Source organism: Phacochoerus africanus, chromosome 2 (genome assembly GCF_016906955.1).
Source record: "Phacochoerus africanus isolate WHEZ1 chromosome 2, ROS_Pafr_v1, whole genome shotgun sequence".
Taxonomy (NCBI): Eukaryota; Metazoa; Chordata; class Mammalia; order Artiodactyla; family Suidae; genus Phacochoerus; species Phacochoerus africanus.
The window spans coordinates 7,095,055-7,116,427 of record NC_062545.1 but is presented as its reverse complement, the minus strand read 5'-3'; the positions used below and the strand labels follow the sequence as shown (position 1 = coordinate 7,116,427).

Sequence of the window (21,373 nt, the reverse complement as noted above, 5' to 3'; positions counted from 1 at the left end):
GGTATTGTTCTAAATCTACTTTTATATTGAAAACCTCTCCAGTTTTCTTTTGATTCGTGTTCTCACTTTCTATCTTTTGATTTTTAACCTATCCATGTCTTTATACTTAAAGAGCATATGTATATTGTAAAGATGTGACTGGGCTTTGGTTTTTATTCAACTGACAGTCTCTGCCTTTTAATTGCCTTTTTATCCGTTTACATTTAATGTACTTACTGGTGTGGCTGGGTTTAAGTCTGCCCTCACTCTATTTACGTTCCTTTTGTACTATGCCTTCTTCACTCTTCTTTCTCTCTTTTTATCTTGGATTAATTGAATATCCTTATTATCTTCTATTCCTCTGAGTTTTCATTTTTAGTGGTTACTCTAGGAGCTACAATACCCCTCTCTAACCTATCACATTCAATCATGCATTAATATTAAACTGCATCATGAATAACATAAGAAAACTAAACAGTGGATTTATGTTTAGCCTTTATTTATGCCACTGTTTTCATAATTTTACTTTAATGAATAAAAATAATAATATATCATTATGATTTTGCTTGGAGCAAAATTATCTTTTAAGAAATTAAGTAAGGGATAAACACTAGCCTTTTACATTTATATTCATATTTATCATTTCCATGGTTCTTCATTACTTAGGATACATTCAGATTTCCATATGATAGTATTTTTCTCCTTCTGCCTAAAAAGCTTCCCTTAACTTTTTTTTTTTTTTTTGTAGTACAGATCCATTGGTAAAATATTCAGGGTTTTGGAAGGAAAGGAGGAATATGGCTCATTTAACTTTCATTTTCAAAGGATATTTTTGCTGGATATAAAGTTCTAGGTTGATAGGGTTATTTTTCCTTTAATCATTTAAAAATGTTATTCCACTATTTTTGGGCTTGCACAATTTCTGATGAGAAGGCATCAATCATTTTTATCACTGCTCTCTCTTGTAAATGTGTCTTTTTCCCTGTGGTTTCTTATATTTCTCTTTGTTTGCTTTGCTGTACCAATTTGACTTTGCTGTACCATTCTTTTTTTTTAATTAATTTATGGCTCATTGAGTTTCTTGAGTCTGTGAATTTATAACTTTCTTCATATCTGGAAAAATTTAAGTCATCATTGCTTCAAGTATTTTTTCGGTCTCAGTATCTCTCTTCACTCCTTCCTGCACTTGATTTACACATATGTCAGACCTCTTGATACTTATCTTTCTAAAAGAGAAGTTGCTGAAGCTCTATATTTTTTCAGCCTTTTGTTTTCCTATATGTGTTTCAGTTTGTACGGTTTCTATTATATTATTCTCAAGTTAAAATTTTCTTTGTGATGTCTACCTAATAGCTATCTTAAATTTTTTATTTGACATATATTTTTAGTTCTATCTTTTTCATTTACCTTTTTTATAGTTTTCCATTATCTGTTTATTTTATATTCATACTTTTTCAAAAAAATCGTTGAGCACAATTATAATATCTTTCAGAGTTTTGTCTGCTAATTCCATCATTTCTATAACTTCTAAGTCTGTTTGTATGGCCAGATTTTTCTCCTGGTTTTGGAGCACATGTAATGATTTTTGTAGGTCTAATAATTTTTAAATTTTTGGCAGATATGGTAGATGCCACATTACTGAGGGACTGGATTTGTTGTTTTCCTCTCGAGAGTGTTGTTGAGAGGCATGCGGTTATTTACTTGGAGGTCATTTTGATCCTTTTAGGATCGCTTTTAAGTTTTGCTAGGGTGTTTCTTGAGTAGCTTTTATTCTAGGAATACACCAATCCTGCTCCTAGAGTAGCCTCTAGCTACTCTTCCTTCAGAAATTTTGCTCAAAAGCAAGGTTCCTGAGACATTTCATCTCACATTCTGGAGCCGAGAGAAATTTTCTCCCTAGAGGCTACTTGCAAGCATGGCCCCTTTAACAGAAATTTAAATTGGCTTTTGCTCCACTACTGGCTAAAAATCAAAGACATACGCATTTGGGAAGTTTCCTGGGGTCTTCTCATGCCGGTGTGGCGTCATGGATACCCAAGACTGACATTTTCTTCCCGTGATGGTTGTGGAAGACGTGCCTCGGTAACTCTCCCCATTGCCTTTGTAGCAGTCCTGGGCAACAGGGGTTTGCTCGGGTGGTACTGAAATTGAAATAAAGGAAATCAGTGCATGATACCTAGAACAGAGAAATATGTGAAATAATTTATGATGCAAACAGAACGGTAGTCTCTGGGAATTAACACTCTTCTCTTTTACATATTGGCAGGCAGATGCACAGACAAAGAAAACGATAAGTCCGTAACATTCTAAAACTTTAATGACTAACTTTTAGTAAATAATTATTTGAACACTCGGAAAAAAATAAGCAAGGCAGAGTGCTTGCAACTGGAAATCACACTCACGTGCAAGCTCTCGTTTATAAATCTCTACTGAGTGTTCCCGAGAGCAGCTAGGCGGGTCTCCAGAGAGAGACACACTCATCAGTGTAGGCTGCAGATGGTGGGTGACTGGTTGCCAGAGGGGAAGACACAAAAACCTTGTGCATTTCCCCAGATTCTGCTTATACAAAGCCAAAACCTTAAGCTGCTGGGGGGGTGGGGGGGTAGAGGGTGGGGGCAGGAGACAGGAAATGGTCCTGCATCTAGGACTCAAGAAAAACCCATTGCTTCTCAGGGAGGGGAAGAGGCAAAAATCTTATTACCCTGGGAGAGGGAGCAGAAGATTGTCTTGTGCCAGGATATTTCACCCATACAAAGCAGAAGTCTGCTATTCTTCCACTCAAGACTTACCCCAGATACAAGTTAGAGTTTAGTTCCATGGGAAGAAGGGACAAAAATACTGAGAAACATCCCTGCCAAAGTCCAGGTGCACAGCACAGAGTCTGTCTAAGGCTGGTGGTGGATCAGGAAGATAGAGAATGCCTGCCTGCACCAAAATCTTAGCATCGAGTAGCAAGAAACAGTAGTCTATCACCAGGCTCAGGTTAAAAGCATGGAGCGACCTCTTCTGTGGCGCTGGCAGGCCACAGAAGAGAAGGGATTAGGCATATTGAGAAAATTCTTCAGCACCCCAGACCCTAGTCTAAGAACAAGATAACTGCACCCCTCCTCTTGGAAGGAGGATTTGAAACCTGTGGTCCATCAAAGGTAAAAGCAGCAACAACAAAACCCAAATTCAGTTCGCCTGCTAATTATAATGATTCAGTTACCCACATAACATACTGATAAAAGAATGTTAAAAGTATAACATTTCAAAGTATAAATGATATTTGCTTCAGTATCTATTGTTCCTCTACAGATACATCCAGCATGTGATTAAAAAAAGTACAAGACACCCACCCCCCAAAAAAAAAGCCAAGGACAAAAAGCCATTGTTAAGTGATAAACAGTCAACAGATTCAGACTCAGAGGTGACTCAGGGCAGACAGACAGAGATGCGGACTATCAGAATGAGAGTATAACTATGATTAGTATGTTACAAAATCTTGTAGAGTGCTGCAACGGTGAATGATATGCACGGGTAGAAGAAGAATGCCAGCAGAGATGGGAACCATTAAGAAAAGAATAAAATGCAAATGCTAGACATAAAAGCCTTATTATCCCAGACGAAAAATTTCTTTGATGTGCTGATCCGCAGACTAAACACAACTGAGGAAAGAATGAGTGAACTTGAAAACAGGTTAATAGATATTATCCAAACTGACACACGACGAGAAAAAAGAGTGGGGGACAAAGCAGAAAAGGAATAGAAGAGGAACCAGGGAAAATGAAATGGGCTAAGATTCGGGTGACTGGAATCCCATAAAAGGAAAACATGGAGAGAGAGAAATGGAAAGGGGAAAAAATATTTGAGCAGTATTGGTTACGAATTTTCCAAAAGTACTGAAAATCAGCAATCGACAAACACGAGAAGCTCAAAGAACTTCAAGTAGGACAAATATCAGAAATAAATAAGGAAGCAAACAAGCAGACTCACCTAGAGGCACCATAGTCAAAGTGCTGAAAGCTGAAGAGGAGAGAAAATCTTAAAGGCAGCCAGAGAGAAAAGAAATATTAAATATAGGGGAACACAACTAAGGTTTCCTGCCAGAAACGATTCAAAACAGCAGGTAATGGGGTTGTATCCTTAAAGTGGTAAAAGGGGAAAAAATGTCCACCCAGAACTCTGCACCCAACAAAAATTATTTTTTAAAACTAAAGGCAAAATAAAGACTCTCTGACATGCAAAAGCTGAAAGACTTCATCATCGGCAGATTTGTACCATGAGACATGTTAAAGGTTAGGTGTTTGGGGGAAAAAACACGACAGGCGAAGTTTGGAGAACCTACAAAAAGAAATAAAGTGTAGCTGCAATGGTAAAAATAAAAATAAACATAGAAGATATTTTAGGAGTTCCCATTGTGGCACAGAGGAAACAAATCCAACTGGGAGCCATGAGGTTGAGGGTACGATCCCTGGCCTCACTCAGTGGGTTAAGGATCCAGCATTGCCATGAGCTGTGGCGCAGGCTGGCAGCTGCAGCTCCAATTCAAGCCCTAGCCTGGGAACCTCCATACGCTGCCGGTGCAGACCTAAAAAGACAAAAAGACAAAAAGAAAAAAAGGTATTTTAAATTTATAATTGCTTTAAAACATGACGGACATGTCAGGGCAAAAATAGTATCAATGTATGGTGAGAGTTATAATAGAAATAAACTCTCTGAGAACAATAGCACAATATTTGAAGAGGGAGGACACAGAAGTCTAATGCTGTAAGGTTGTTACATTGTGCAGCAAGTAAAATAATATTATTTGTAAGTGGAAGGTGATAAGTTAAACATGTATATACTGTAAACATTTCAAAAATATTAAAATCGGGGAGTTCCCACTGTGGTGCAGTAGGTTAAGAATCTGACGACAGCGGCTCGGGTCACTGCAGAGGCACAGGTTTGATCCCTGGCCTGGGGAATTTCATATGGTGCTGGTGCAGCCATTTTAAAAAACCCCTAAAATCAGGGATATTAGAGGACAATCAAAAATACTCAGTGAAGGATCCAGTGTTGTCTCTGCAGTGGCTCGGATTCAATACCTGACCGGAGAACTTCCATGTGCCATGGTGTGGCCAAAAAAGAAAAAAAAAAAAGTAATGCAAAGGCAGAAAAGGATGAAAAAAAGAAAGAAAACTCAAAGAGGACAATAAATAGGATAGGTAGAAATAACTAATTTGATAATAGAATTAAATCTGAACACATTAACAACTACATTAAATGCGAAGGGTCTAAACATCTCAATGAAAAGACTGGGGGAAAAAAGATACACCACACAAACACTAGAAAAAACAGAGGTGCCATGGGGCTGTATTCATATCAGCAAAAGCAGACTTCAGAACAAGAAATACCTCTAGAGATAAGAACAGTCCCTAATGATAAAAGGATCATTTTCCCAAAAAGGCTGAACAATCCTATGGGTCCATGCCCAACAAAGAGCCCAGGAATACATAAAGCAAACCCAAAACCAGGAAGAAAAAGCTGAACACACAGCTAAGCTGGAGCATCGCCATGCATCTCGCAACAATCAATAGATCAGGGCCTGGAAAATTAGTAAGGATTCAGACGAGCTAAACGATAGTAAGAAACTTGACCTAACTGGCTTTTACAGAACACTTGTCTCAACAGAAGCCAGATTCTTTTCAAGAGCACGTACAGCATCCGAGCAAGAGGACCATATTCTGAGCCACAAAACAGACCTCAACAAATTTGACATAGTATGAAGCCAAATGGCAGGTTCTCTGACCACAGCACTGCTAACCTATGAACAAAGCTCCTGTACACCAGGGCACTCCTGGAGCAAGAAAATAGAGCATGGGGAGCCCCCAGGAAGCGCCCCTGGCCCTTTCTCACCAGGGGCATCCAGATGCTCCGTGGATGTCGTGGAGGACCCGCAGGACGGTATCTTGCAGTAATCCCACCGCACCTCGCTGTCGGTTGTATAGCACCACGGAGCCGTTTCTCCATCAGGGTTACGGCAGTAGTTCTCATCCAGATTTCTGAAAACGGAGTCACCGTGAGTGTGGCTTTTTCAAAAAGGCTAAAGAGATAACCACGTGCCCACAGGCTTGTGAATGGTGATATTGACTATGAATCCAGCTAGTTCTCTAGAATTATCCAAACTGAGTGATGGGTAGAAACGTGAGCAAAGGAGGATTCCATGGAATTACGGCGCAGAGGCTCCTCTTGGGTAAATGTTGGAAATGTATCCTTGACTGTGCATAGAGAAGGGACACAGGTCTTCTGCTGTGTATCAGGCACTGTGCTGCACGCTGAAAACACAATGGGTATTTTTTTTCTTTTTTTTTTTTTAGAGCCACACCTGCGGCATATGGAAGTTCCGAGGCTGGGGGTCGAATCAGAGCTGCAGCTGAAGCCTACACCACAGCCATAGCAATGCCAGATCCTTAACCCACTGAGCAAGGCCAGGGATTGAACCCACATCTTCATGGATACGAGTTGAGTTCTTAACCCAGTGAGCCACAGTGGGAACTCCCACACTGGATATTTTCTACACAGTTCTTGCCTCAAAAAGTGTGTGTCATAGCCTGGAAGGTAGGCGTCCTCAAATCTTTCTGTACATTGAGTGCAAATGTCAACAAACATTGTTGGAACCCACTCTGAGTAGCTTTAGTAGCTCCCAACTCGGGTCCAAGGATTTGCATTGCTAACAAATTCCTGATGCTGCTGATACTGCTGGCCCGGGGACCACACTTTGAGAACCAGTGTTCCGGGAAAGTCAGTGCTAGATTTCACTTCCCTTGCTCGTGACTTTCCCGGTTTTCACTCCCAAATGAAGCCCTCCGTTCCTACAGTCACCAAAACCAAGGCAAAGCCAATGGCGTTTTCACCTTCCAGCCAGTTGACAGGGAGCAAGAGCAGACTTACTTGCAGGGAAAGTTTTCGGGGGTCCTGTTGTGCTTGTGGGGGCTCTGCGCACTCCAGCGTTGACAGGTGTGCCCAGATGCAGTGACAGACACTGTCCCTCGGTAGTTTTCACCTCTTCCCTTCAGACACTGATACGTTGGCCCGGAAGTTGGTGGGGGTGTGGCTGAAATGGGGAAAATACATTACGAAGAATATTCTTTTAAGAATGCACAGATGACTGTTACAGGGGACCCGAGGCAGGGTCTTCTTTTCCGCTCATCCTCTCAGAATTCAGCATGTGAAAAATTGTCTATTATTTTTCAGAAGAAGTGGACTTGGTAGAATTGATGTTTCCCAGACCATGTCATAAGGAGCTCCTCCAGGGACAAGACCCTTGGAAGAGATGCTTCTTTCTTTAAGAGTCAGGATCCACAGGTGTCACGTCCCACCTTACACCTGCCCATGTACCAACAGTCCAACTTCCTTCGTGAAGAATACATCATTCATTAATTAAACTAACTGAATGAGCGCCAATATTCCACAAAGTCAAACAACAGAATCCACGGGAAGAAGGGAAAACAGTGTCTTCAAGGAGAAGTGTGTGCAGCCAGAAATCAAGAAAGCCTTATGAAAAAAAGATGACAGAAGGAGAAACTGATGATCACAAGGACGCAGAAAACGGAGGCACGTGAACTCCCCCCAGGAGGACCCTCAGAGCAAAAGACAGGAAACCAGCCCTCACAGCCTTCTGAGCCCTTTCGAACAGTCTCAAAGCGCCTTGTTTCATGCCTTGCTTCAAATTCTCAAAGAAGGAAAGTATGATCAAATTGCTTCTTTCAAGGCTTTCCTGCTGGGTCTGCCACTGCAGCCCCCGCCCCCTGCTCCCTGACCTCTCTTCTCCTGCTGCTCCCTTCCACGTTGGACATGCTGAGAAACTGGACATCCAGAGACTCCGCTTTGTTTCCAAAGCAACAATTTGAAATGATAATGAAATCCATGTGCCAGAAGGCTGATTTACCTTCAGCCCCAGAGAAAAGTAGGATAGCACCGATGTCTCCCCAAAGCCTACTTTCATCTGTACTGGAAAGAGGCAGAAGTCTCTGATATGGGACCAAATAACCCCATAATAAAGAGATGCTCTGATCAGTTACCTACAGTAACCAAGGAACTGTTTTAAAAGAGCAAACACATCCCACAGGACTTGTTGGGCACTTTTTAGGCACCCCGCTCAGGCACGGCACTCTTGATTCCAAGAGAAGAACACACAGGTGAAGATCCCTGGGGAGCGGGGAGGAGCCATACTTACTGCATCTCGGGATGTCACAGAATTCCCAGCGTTTGTTGGGATCCGTGGTGAAGCACCATGGGCGGGGCTCCCCGTCCGGGTTACGGCAGTAATTCATCTTCAGATTCTTGTTTGGAAATCTGAATGTGCGAGAAGGATTTTAACAGCACTGAACATTTTTATTCTCAGATGAGAATCATTTCAACGGGGCAAATATTGAGCACCTGCCGTCTGCCAGCCATAGTCAGGCACCCAAGGAGGTGAGTGGATGAAGACTGTCCTCAAAAGAGATGAGATTCTCATAAGAACAATGAGCCGAGTATTCTAAGAGCTGCTTTTCTAACAGTTTGCGTGTGCAAAAATCACGGAACAAGGTCAAGTGTATCATTTTGGCCATCTGGAAAACGGATATAACCCAACTCCAGTTATTCGGCTGCAACTAATAGCAGTTTTTAAACCACAAAATACTCACAGGCTAGACATAGTTGTCTAGTAAATTGCACAGCCTAGAAGTTTGTGTCTTCATAGTTTAGAGGAACGGTCCTTCTGGTCTACCAGGTTCTGGTCCTGCTAGCCTTTAAGTTTACAGTAACTGAGACGGATAAACTCTGCTCCTGTGAGGACCTGGCCCAACAGTGCAGGCCTGAGAGCCCCCCTCACCAGAGACCCAGTGGCTGAGACTGTGAGACGCACCCCAAGCCTTGTGCCCCCCTGGACTTGCTACATCCCGCCCTGTGGCTATAAATGCTTAGGATGGGTAGAGCAGCCAGAGGTGGCTTAAGCATCCTCTTCTTCCACTGTCCTGAACGTAAATTTCAATTCTGAGCTTTGAGGCTTTTACTGTATTTCTTTGGAATATGATAGGGAGAGGAAGATGGCAGTAGCTGTGTTTCTAAGATAGCTATTTGGAATAGGAGGTACAGGAATTCAGGGGAGCTATTTTCCATGTTGAAATCTGTGGCTTGGTCTCTCTCTTTTTTGTTTTGTTTTGTTTTTTTTGTTTTTGGTCTTTTTAGGGTCGCACCCCCAGCATATGGAAGTTCCCAGGCTAGGGGTCGAATGGGAGCCGTAGCCACCAGCCTATGCCACAGCCACAGCCACACCAGGTCCAAGCCTTGTCTGCAGCCTACACCACAGCTCACGGCAACACCGGATCCTTAACCCACTGAGCGTGGCTGGTGATCGAACCTGCGTCCTCAGCGATACTCGTCGGGTTCTTTACCACTGAGCCATGATGGGAACTCCTGGTCTCATTTCTTATAAATTTATGTAAGCCCCATTATAATCCTACAGTCATCACAGGATGAAGAGAAAGACCAGAGCAGCTACAGAGAGGGAGGTGTTTTACAGTATAAATTAATGTGAAATAGAAGACCCAGAAAATCATACTCTAGAAATCATCATTACTTTCTAGATTAGGGATTTTTATTTCCATTACAAATGCATGATCCCCTTTGAGGATCTAGTGAAAGTTAGGAATCCTTTTGCTCCCCAAAACTGCACTGATTTAAATACTGAGAGGTTCACAAAATCCTAAAGCCCATCCATAAATCCTAGGCTAGGAAGCCTTGAATCGCATTAGTATGAAGGAAAAGGAAAGGAATAAAGAGACAAGGGAACTATTTGGAAAATACACAAGGGAGGTGTATTTGTATTTCTTTCTTTTCTTTTTTTTTTTTTTTTTTGTCTTTTTAGGGCCACACCTGTGGCATATGGAGGTTCCCAGGCTAAGGGTCAAAGCGGAGCTGTAGCCGCCGGCCTACACCACAGCCACAGCAACACCAGATCCGAGCCGCATCTACAACCTAAGCCATAGCTCATGGCAACCCCAGATCCTTAACCCACTGAGTGAGGCCAGGGATCGAACCTGCGTCCTCATGGGTACTAGTCAGATTCGTTTCCGCTGAGCCATGATGGGAACTCCCGTGAAGTGTATTTGTATTTCTTAAATTTTAATGCACAAATGAATCAGCTGGGAATCTGGTTATAATACAAATTCAGATTCAGAGGGTCTGAGATTCCTCATTTCCAACTCTCAGAGGATGTCGCTCTTGCACTGACCACATTTTAAGCAGTAAGAACGTATCCTTCATGGGAGTTCCCGTCGTGACGCAGTGGTTAATGAATCCGACTAGGAACCAAGAGGTCGAGGGTTCGATCCCTGCCCTTGCTCAGTGGGTTAAGGATCCAGCGTTGCCGTGAGCTGTGGTGTGGGTCGCAGACGCGGCTCAGATCCCGAGTTGCTGTGGCTCTGGTGTAGACCGGCGGCTACAGTTCTGATTAGACTCCTAGCCTGGGAACCTCCATATGCCATGGGAGCGGCCCTAGAAAAGGCAAAAAGACACACACACACACAAAAAAAAGACTGTATCCTGCATTTGCAGTCGTGTGAGGAGATGCAGACTTTGACATTCAAAAACATCAGGTGTGTTCCCTCTTACAGGAATGCTAAAATACCCAAGTAACATTAAATTACTCAGAGCTCTGCAGCGTCGGCGACATCTGATTTCACTCCCAGTGAGACTTACTTGGAAGGAAGGTATCCGTGAGCATGTGGGCTCTGAGAGCCCCAAGACTGGCATTCAATCCCAGACATGGTCTTGGAAATTTTGCCCTCATAATGTTCTCCACTGCAGTGCATGCATTCATCTGGACAGAAGGGAGAAGGGAAGGACGGAAGAAAGATACTGAAATGGATGAAGCAAAAAAAGACCAAAAACTAGCATTCCACCTGAAGTGTCTCAAGTACTATTGTCACCTGTTCGTGTGTACTTTCCAACCATCACTTGGCAACATATTCGGCCATAAAGATCTAACTTTCTAATACAGTCTCAGAGGACATCCTCTTTTTCAAATGGGAAAAAGAGCACATTTTGGTCAATACCCTCTCAACCATGATAACCATGGCCAAATCCAGAAACTCCCTAAAGGCATGTCCTCAAACTGGGTTGCATGGTCCTTGGTGGGTTGGAAGGGGTGAGGGAGAAGGTTGCCCCTAATCTCAGAAGCCTGGAACTTTCTCTCTCCTTCTCTCTCTTTCTGGCTGTGCCTATGGCATACAAAAGTTCCCAGGCCCGGGATCAAACCTATGCCACAGCAGTGACAATGCCAGATCCTTAACCCGCTGAGCCACCAGGGAACTCCTGTCTTAAAGTTCTCTACTAGAACTTTTAAATATCAGGGATTTTTATGTCAATAGCTGTCTTTAAATTTTTCTAGAAAATTGTTCTGATCACATGGACGACAGCCACATGAGCTGGCAGCCTCCTGGGACTTTAGTGCTGGGATTTTTGCTTTTGTTTGTGGCCTCTTTGGAGAACAATGTTCACCTAAGGGCCGGGCTTCTCTTTTTATATTGTTGAGAAGCATGGTTGGTGTAGTAGTTCTTATATCGTTTAAAAACTGAAACTTTGGAATTCTTGAAATAATACGGTGCTGCAGGGTAATAGAAGACTTTAATTTTTTATGGGGTATTAAGGAAAACAAGCAGACTTGATACAAAAACAATGCTGTCATGTCAGGTGAGGGTCAAATGACCTCCTCGCATGGTGTACAGATGAAGGATCCCATGGTTGGACTTGCTAAAGGGATGGAAGAAACTGACTCCTCACGTGGTACACACACTACCCACCCGGTCACCCAAATCCCACCTTCATCCATCACCCCCTTGCACCAATCAATTAGCAGGAAATATAAAATGAAGAGCTTTTTTTTTCTCCTGAGGCATATGGAGGTTCCCAGGCTAGGGTTCGAATCAGAGCTATAACCACTGGCCACAGCCACAGCCACGCCAGATCTGAGTTTCGTCTGCGACCTACACCACAGCTCATGGCAACACTGGATCCTTAACCCACTGATCGAGGCCAGGGATCAAACCTGTGTCCTCACAGGTACTAGTCAGGTTTGTTTCTGCTGAGTCACAGTGGGAACTCCCGAAGAGCGCTTTTCAATCAGATGTTTTACATTTTTCAGCATTGGCTTTTGAGGTGTGCTATTAAAGTGACTGGTCCAGGAGTTCCCGTCATGGCACAGTGGTTAAGGAATCCAACTAGGAACCATGAGGTTGCAGGTTCAATCCCTGGCCTTGCTCAGTGGGTTAAGGATCCAGTGTTGCTGTGAGCTGTGGTGTAGGTTGCAGACGTGGCTTGGATCCCGCGTTGCTGTGGCTCTGGCCTAGGCTGGTGGCTACGGGTCCGATTCGACCCCTAGCCTGGGAATCTCCATATGCTGTGGAAGCGGCCCTAGAAAAGGCAAAAAGACAAAAAAAAAAGTGACTGGCCCATTAAAATGATAGATTGCTGACGTAGCAACTGGTTCGTTGTTTGGTTTCAATGAAACAACAACATCTACGTGTTTAATTAATATCGTGTCTTTGAATTGTATTGATCTTGTGGTTTTGTTTTAACAATTTAACTGCAAACATGTTTCTGGCTTTACACGGAGTCAGAACTGCTTAAGCCTAAGGCGTGTGTATCTAGAGTTGATAGCTAGTTTCACATGCGTCCAAGTTAAAGTACATTTTAATCAAAATAATTCAGATGAGGACGTTCCCTTCGTGGCTCAGCAGAAAAAAAGCTGAGTAGTATCGATGAGGACACAGATTCCATCCCTGGCCTCACTCAGTGGGTTAAGGATCCGGCATTGCCATGAGCTGTGGTGTAGGTCACAGAGGCGGCTTGGATCTGAGGTTGCTGTGGTTGTGGTGTGGACTGGTGGCTACAGCTCCGATGCAACCCTTAGCCTGGGAACCTCCATATGCTGTGGGTTCGACCCTAAAAAGACAAACAAACAAACAACAACAACATGATAATAATTTAGATCGATAATGAAAACTGCAAAAGGTCATATCCAGCCCTGACTGGTTATTAACACCCCTGTGGGAGATCAATTTCCAGCGATTTACTCCGCATAAGAAAGGCAGGCAGGAAAACATTCCTGGGAGCCGCCCTGACCTTCACACTCGGGGATGTCGCAGTAGTCGTATCTGGTCTCTGGGTCAGTGGTGTAACACCAGGGTCCCTTCTCATCGTTGTCTGGGTTCCTGCAGTAGTTCTCCTCCAGTCCCGCTAAAGGAAACTTTTCAGGTGAATACCTGTGGAGGATGGCAAAGAATCACGCTGACCGGGTCTTTAAAAACCAGCCTGTTATCAGCAAGACAGAATGAGACGCCCTCTCTTTCCCCATCCGAAGCGCAAGGTCAAAGGTCCTGTCACCCACTGTGTATCTCCACTATGTGCGATAGCATTTGTGTCGTCCAGTTTTCAGTGTCCCTGTGGACAACCCGTGTCAGCAGAGTAGTTCACATCTTCACCCTTATGACTGTATGGACAGCCCTAGAAGTCGAGCCAAAGTGCTTTGATGCACCGGCAGTAGAAACAGAAAGCCCTTAAAAGCTTGCCAAATGCATGATGTTTTCCAGACACCTGCTTTTGTCAGTTGCCTTCCTCTGTGTAAAAATAATAGACATCAACACCATTTTGTCTGTGTGACCTCTGCTCAAGGCATTGCAGTAAAATCTCTCTATACATGCTCTGATTTAATCTTAATAAAAATCCCTATCAGGAAGGTAGTGTTATCCCCATTTTATAGATGAGAAAACTGAGGTGCAACATTGTAAAACAACTCAAATCGTGCCCAAGCTTGAACAATCTTTTTCTTTTCCCTTTTTTTGGATGCTCCTGCGGCAGGGTTCCTCAGCCAGGGATCGAACCCACGCCACAGCAGCGACCCATGCCATGGCAGTGACCTAAGCCACTAGGGAACTTCCTGAGCTTGAACAATTAATAAATAGCATCTCAAGAGTTTGAAGTCAGATCTGTCAGATTCCGAACTCTGTGTTCTCTTTGAGAAGCATCCAGAATTAATGGGTGCGTAGGAGGATGGAGCTAAGCTCATTTTCAGAGATGAGTTCCTGTGTGGTCATAAGAAATTAGATTAAAAACCTAAAACATGGAATCTAAAATGGCCAGGAGTTCCCTGGTGGCTTAGTGGTTTAAGACTCAGTACTTTTACCATTGCAGCCCAAGTTTAATCCCTGGTCTGGGAACTGAGATCCCACATCCAGCCACTGTACCCCACAGCCACCCCCCCAAAAAAAAGCATCTAAAATGGCACGTTTTGCTTCTTTTTTTGGGGGGTTGTCTTTTTGTTTTTTGGGTTTGTTTTGTTTCGTTCTGTTTTGTTTTGCTTTTTAGGGCCACACCTGCGGCATGTGGAGGTTCCCAGGCTAGGGGTCAAATTGCAGCTGTAGCTACAGGCCTTCACCACAGCCGCAGCAACTTGAGATCTGAGCCACATCTGCGACCTACACCACAGCTCACAGCCACACCAGATCCTTAGCCCACTGAGTGAGGCCAGGGATCGAGCCTGCGTCATCATGGGTAGCAGTCAGGTTCATTACTGCTGAGCCACAGCGGGAACTCCCAACTAATTCAGTTCTAAACATAGTCACCTTTGGTCTTTTCTCAGACTCAGCCTGGAATTCATGGTTTTATTGTCCTTTTTACTGTTCTAATTCTCCCAGAAAAGTGAATACACAGGAATGAATGGAAAGCAGCCGTTTTCTGCTCTTCTGCCATAAATAATTGACCTGTTCGGCATCAACTTCAGTTGCGGTGTCCCCACAGCTGCTTTTCACTCTTCCTGGTCCGAGTCAGACGTAATGGAATCATTCTAAGTCATGAACACAGAGGCAAAAGAGCAGGTCTTACTTGGGTACGTGCGGAGAGCTGACACTCCATTTTTGACAGACGACACCACTTTTTGTTTTGGACGTGGTCCCCCTGTAGTTCTTTCCATTTCCAGTCTTGCACTCGGAGAGATAGACTGAGGGAAGAAGTCCCAACAGCGGTCACACCCTCTCACCACGAGACACATCGCGAAGGGCCCCCCCGCCCCCTGCTTGGACGCGCTGAGAGAAAGGACAGCACGGCCCGCCACCGAAAAGGACAGTCTTTTACACCCGTGTAAGAGCTACAGTTAGCAGGAATTCCTGCCGTATCGCAGCAGAAACGAATCCGACAAGGAACCACGAGGTTACAGGTTCAATCTCTGGCCTCGCTCAGTGGGTTAAGGATCCGACGTGGCCGTGAGCTGTGGCGTAGGTTGCGGATGCAGCTCGGATCCTGCTGTGACTGTGGTGTAGGCTGGCAGTAGTAGCTCCAGATTCGACCCCTAGCCTGGGAACTTGCATTTGCCATGGATGCGACCCTAAAAAGACAAAAAAAAAAGTTACAGTCAACAAAGCTGTGTGGGGCCTTAATGCATTTATTCAAAAGCCACAGCCCCTCCGTGGGCCAGACACCTACTGGGTGTTGGTGACACGGGGACACGGAGAGCGGGAACAGGCAGAGGCCCTGGCCTAGTGGCGCTTCCACTCCATTGGAGTCAGAGGGGCCGGTTACAGAAATCGATCAAGGACACGGACTGCGAAATAGATAACCTCAGAGTGACCCGTGTGCCAGAGAAGATAAACAGCATCATGGGAGAGCGGATGGGAAAGGGGCTGGGGGCTTTCTGCCCGGTGGGCCAGCAGGCTTTCAGGGGCTGAAAGACAGCAGAGCCACTTCTACTTTTGGAGGTTCCCGGGGTTGTTTTATTATTTTTTTTATTTTGATTTTTTTGGCCATGCCCATGTCATGGGGAAGTTCCTGGGCCAAGAGGAGCAACAATTCAAGATCCTTAACCTCTGGGCCACAAGGGAACTCCCCCCAGTAGTATTTGAAGTATGAAAAAGTGCCAAACAATTGTGGTCTACTTTCAGTGGTTACAGTAGATGCTCTCAACCAGCCTCCACTTAACTAACTCACCAGATAGCCAGCGGGCCCCATCCTGTCTTTAGAACATTCTACCACGTGCCTGCCTGTGGCCCACATGTAGCAGGGTGGGCTTCCATGGCTGGCAGGTCAATTTTGGGTGTGCCCACCCACTCTCTTCCTATCAGTTGGCTTATATGCTTACCAAGAGTACTTTTTTTAATTACTAAATCTTTTTATATATCTATATTTGATGAAAGATGATCTAAACAGAGAAGTGAATGTGGGGGGAGGGGTTAGAGATTTTTTTAACTAATTGAATGCTTTTCAGGACTTGAAAGAGTTGAATAGCTTGAAAAGTTATCAAATCCTCTGAGAGCAACCCATTCACAGAGGGGATATGAATTTGAGGGCAGAGGAATCATAACAATATAAAGGTATTTTACAGTCAAATTGATTTGTAGATGTCTCTAGATTTGCTTAAGTTCAGAGAGAAGGTCATTAATTATTCATCAGAGACAATTCACTAGAGTGTAGTTTCTTAAGAAAGGCGCCAGGGAACTCCTATGGGGGCCTCTGATCCAAAGACGTTAAGTCAAAGGTGCCAACGCCAACTTGTGTTTTCAATGAAAATGTAAAATATTTAAGGTATATTTGTCTCTTTGGTGATTCCCCACTTTAGCCAAGTTTTAAAATGAATCGATCAGTTCTCTGGAGAAAATACTTCCAACACATCCCGAGCAACTAGTGTTTAAACCCGACGCTCTGCATAAAGACTGCAGACAGAGCTTCCTTGAGATACGTTCTTACAGGAGAAAGATTACACTTATCAACAATGTTAAACGCAAGGTACTTTGGGGGCTAGGGGTCGGGGGAGACTTTTAAAAGGCGAGGATGCTTGAGCTGAAACTTCAGAGTGAGAAGGAGCTGGAAGAACAGAGGCAGCTCCCAGGCAGGAGAGGTGTGTGCGCGGCCTTCTGGATGTGGAGAAGATAGAGGCCCCTGTTCAACCGCTTATGGAGCCAAGCCAACGAGGTAGGATCAAAAACGCAGGGCCCTGGGGAGTTCCCGTCATGACTCAGCGGTTAACAAACCCGACTAGCATCCATGAAGATGCAGGTTCCATCCCTGGCCTCACTCAGTGGGTTAAGGATCTGGTGTTGCTATGAACTGTGTGTAGGCCGGTGGCTATAGCTCCGATTCACCCTGTAGCCTGGGAACCTCCATGTGCCACGGGTGTGGCCCTAAGAAAGACAAACGAAAAAAGAGAAAAAAACACAGGGCCCTGTAGCATCTGGTGAGTAGCTGGATTTTATTCTAAGGGCACTAAGGGTTTAAAGCGGGGACATTACAGACCAGCCAGTGATGGTGACAGCTTAGACCCAAGTGGTGGCAGTGGCCCTGGTGGCAGTGGAGATGGTGGCAGTGACACTGGCTGTTCCCAGAAATAGCCTGGCAGGTGCTCCAGCGGGGTCAATATTCCACAGTGAAGAAACAAGCATCTGAAAAATGACTGACTTTTGACTTTTCACCTTTCTTTTGTTTGTATGTACCCGGCAGAGTTTATATAACCTTTTGCTCCTTTTCTATCACCTTGAAAACAGGCAGCTCTTCAACCATCCAGACGAAGCCTCTGGGTCACCCCCTGATCCTTCTGGTTAACAATTTACAAAGGACGTGTTTAACTGTTAGCATTTTGCAGGGAGGATCCCAGCAGCCTTTTCAAACCCTGAAGGACGTTGGGTAATTAATTCTCTATCTTCCTTTACCCTCTATGGGGAAGAACGAATAACTTGACTGATCAACTCTAGATTTAATCGGCACTTTAGTCTCAGGAATTAGAGCTAAGCAGCGGGCCAGAAGAGAGTGAATGCACCTAACAAGATGGCCCAACGCCTAGGTATCATCTTAACCTGAAGAAATCCTGCTCAGAATCTTCTTTAGAGTTTTGTGGGCTACCGAGAGAGGGCTGCGGGCGAGTCATTGTCAAGGACACATGAAATGGGATGTTTTCAGTTGTCTTTGACACCTGTGATACAGGCAAGAGCAAAATTGCTATCAAAACGGCCAACCACAGAACATAGGAGGTCGTTTTAAACGCGTCACACTGTCATGCATTCATTTAAACCTTCATACCTACTTTCTGACCTTCCTCGTGTCTAAGGAGACGTGTGATTTCCCTAGGAATCCAGGCCACCTGTGATCCTAACCTACAAAGATCTAGCATTTTCAAGAAAACTGGGGAAGGGAACTGCAACCCTGGCACCTTTTCAAAAGACAGCATTTCAGAGTCTCGGGGAAACACAGACTACGACTGAAAAAGAAAGTGGAACGTGTGAGAATAAAAATAAAGGTATTGACTCTATGCCAGTGTTACGGCAGATTAAATAGTTTTGCTGTTTCTCCAGGCTTCAGACTCCAGACTGTGATCCATGTGCAACAAAACACTAAGATCATAAAAAACCTGCAAACTCGCCCTCTTCTCTTTAAAAATAAAATAGAAATTTGAATCTCTTATGTTCTGGGTCACAGAGGCAGAAGTGATGGAAGTGATTTTGGAAATCAAATCCCTTCCTTTTTTTCCTGTCTTTTTTTTTTTTCTTTCTTTCTTTCTTTACAGGGCTGCGCCTATGACATATGGACATTTACAAGCTAGAGGTGGGATCAGAACTGATACAGCTGTCCGCCTACATGGCAGCCACAGAAACACGAATCCAAGCCCCATCTGTGACCTGTGCTGCAGCTCAGGGAAAGGCCAGATCCTTAACCCACTGAGGGAGGCCAGGGATTGAACCTGCCTCCTCACTAACACTATGTCGGGTTCTTAACCCGCTGAACCTCAATGGAAACTCCTCCCTTCTTTTTTTCTTTTCTTTTCTTTTTCTTTTTTTAGGGCCCCACCCTCCGCCTATGGAAGTTCCCAGTCTAGGGGTCAAATCTGAGGTGCAGCTGCTGGCCTTTGCCACAGCCACAGCAGCAAGGAATAAGAGCCACATCGGCAACCCATCCCACAGCTCCCAGCAAAGCCAGATCCCAACCCACTGATCAAGGCCAGGGATCGAACCTGCATCCTCATGGATACTAGTCAGATTTACTTCTCCTGTGCCACAATGGGAACCTCCCACTCCCTTCTTTTTTTTTTTTTTTGTCTTTTTACCTTTTCTTGGCATATGGAGGTTCCCAGGCAAGGGGTCTAATCGGAGCTGTAGCTGCCAGCCTACACCACAGCCACAGCAACGTGGGATCTGAGCCGCATCTGCAACCTACACCACAGCTCACGGCAACGCCGGATCGTTAACCCACTGAGCAAGGGCAGGGACCGAACCCGCAACCTCATGGTCCCTAGTCGGATTCGTTAACCACTGCGCCCCGAGGGGAGCTCCCTCCCTTCATTTTTAAATCAAGAAAAATGAAACCTAAAAGGTGAAGTCACAGACTTAAGCTGACAGAGCAGGGGAGCAGGCAAGTCTTCTGACTCCAAATTCCATGTCGTTATCCCATCGCACCTCCATTCGCCCGGGCTAATAAATTACAGATGCTAATAGGGGGAGGAGGGGGGAGGAGGGGGAGGGAGGGAGAGGGGGGAGAAGAACAGGAGGAGGAAGAGAGCATGGCACTTACTTCTCTTCTCGAATAGAACCACGTCTCTCATCCTAGCGATGGGGGAGGTCTTGCTGTTCTCAGCCATCACCACACACTGCTGCTCTTTGCTGTGATACTGGAAAGCCCTGCAGAAGAGACACAGAGAACACAACGCACGCTTTCCTCTGCTGAAGGAAAGCAGACTTTTGCAGCTCTCTCTCCCGATGAATCAAGGAGCTCAGAATTATTACTTTCCATTCAACCGGCCACCGTATTGATGAAGTCCGGTTCAAGGAGGCATCCGTATGGCAGTTACTCTTGTTTTCTTCAACCTTTACCTTCTCCCCCTTCAAAGTTTCTTTCTTTTGTGGCCCTTCCCTTGGCATGCAAAGTTCCGGGTCCAGGGATCCACCCTGAGCCACAGCTGTGACACCACCAGGTCCTTAACTGGCTGAGCCGCCAGGGAACTCAAATTTTCTTTCTTCCTGTTTCAACTGGTATACTCTCCCTTCCTTCATTTTCTTAGTGAAGTGCCAGAATTATGTGCTTTGTGTTGGAAAGACATAGCTGAGTGCTTTGAACCCACTCCCAAGACGGTCTAGATATACTCCTACAATTTCCCCTCGACATTCGACCCCCTTGAGTCATACCTCTCTGCCCTGCACCAGGCCCCACGTGGATGCCGAGCCTGCATCAAAGCCACCCACGGCCTCCCTTCCAGCCCCATCTCCTCCATGAACCCTTTGCGTTAGCTGGCTTGGTCCACACACCATCCTTCTCAGAGGCGCGTGGTCATGCCGCTCCCCCGCCTTCTCAATATTTACCGGGTTCTCGCCCTGCAAAGCCCAGCTCAGCCCCCACCTCCTCCCAGCCCTCCCTAGCCGGCTCACTTCTCAGAGTGTTCTTTCTTCTGAGTCTTTATGGAGCCCCCATTGATTACATCGCTTATCAGTATCTCACATTGGCTGTATATTTTTTCTAATTTTTACATTTTATTCTGTTCCTGTGACTCCACCATCGATACAAGAGATCAAGCACTGGATTTTTCATCTACACACAAACCTATCCTGTAACCTGATATATATCTACCCTATACACCAGATCACTGCGTCTATGCTTCGAGGCTCCTTAGGGTCTAAGACGCTTCCAGTCACATGATCTTCCATAACTATTTACGGATGACGATGGTTAAAAACTAGAGCTCAGAACAATAGCTGCTGATGTTATGTGTAAAAATAAATCATTTCCTTTTGGGGCCTTTTTCTAAATGGGACCCTAATAAATTTTAACAAGAAACTGTATGGTTTCCGATACTGGGAGACAATACAGATTCCAAACTCCACTCCCATGAAATTCCTCTTTCTTCTGAAATCCTATTTTTGTTGATAAATCCATGAGCAAATTTCTTGGGAGTCAATGGAATGGTGTCCCAAAGGGCAAGACATCCGCGCAGGCGCAGTGACAACAAAAATACCTGCAGATGAAGGCTGTTTCCGCCTCACACTTGGCTGCACACTCTTCCACGCTCCTGGCTGCCACCTGCTTCCGAGACAAACTGAGCAGGAATGCTCCCTGAGTATTGACATAGTCGTCCAGAGGGTCCCCGAGACCTGCACATGGAAGATGAGAGGGAACCACTGCTTAGTTACCATGAATTTGTAAACAATTTGCTCCGCATCCACCAAGAAAACTCGCTGTTTTACTGGAAGCAGAATGAGCCAGGAACACAGTTCCACGACAGGTGGCGCTGTGTTAAAGGAGCAACCGGACTGATGGGTTAGAACTACTTCACCACATCCATGTTACCAGGGGACCAGCTGTGAAACTTTAAAGTATGTTTGATCGGTTTGCTTATGACTGCATGTTATGATAGACCAGACAG

At 44.8% G+C, this 21,373-nt stretch overlaps 1 protein-coding gene across 1 annotated transcript in view; it reads right to left on the bottom strand.

The window, feature by feature from the left end:
* Positions 1 to 21,095, bottom strand: part of PLG (plasminogen) — a 44,587-nt gene extending 23,492 nt beyond the window's left edge. The window contains exons 1-9 of the mRNA XM_047769794.1: positions 20,966 to 21,095; positions 19,531 to 19,637; positions 14,866 to 14,980; positions 13,108 to 13,247; positions 10,684 to 10,804; positions 8,177 to 8,295; positions 6,892 to 7,054; positions 5,857 to 6,002; positions 1,961 to 2,120 (exon numbers count right to left, since the gene is read on the bottom strand). Of these exons, the coding sequence (XP_047625750.1) occupies positions 1,961 to 2,120; positions 5,857 to 6,002; positions 6,892 to 7,054; positions 8,177 to 8,295; positions 10,684 to 10,804; positions 13,108 to 13,247; positions 14,866 to 14,980; positions 19,531 to 19,597 (1,031 nt within the window). The 5' untranslated portion in view covers positions 19,598 to 19,637; positions 20,966 to 21,095. The remainder of the gene's footprint in view (positions 1 to 1,960; positions 2,121 to 5,856; positions 6,003 to 6,891; positions 7,055 to 8,176; positions 8,296 to 10,683; positions 10,805 to 13,107; positions 13,248 to 14,865; positions 14,981 to 19,530; positions 19,638 to 20,965) is intronic.
* Positions 21,096 to 21,373: the final 278 nt, after the last annotated feature.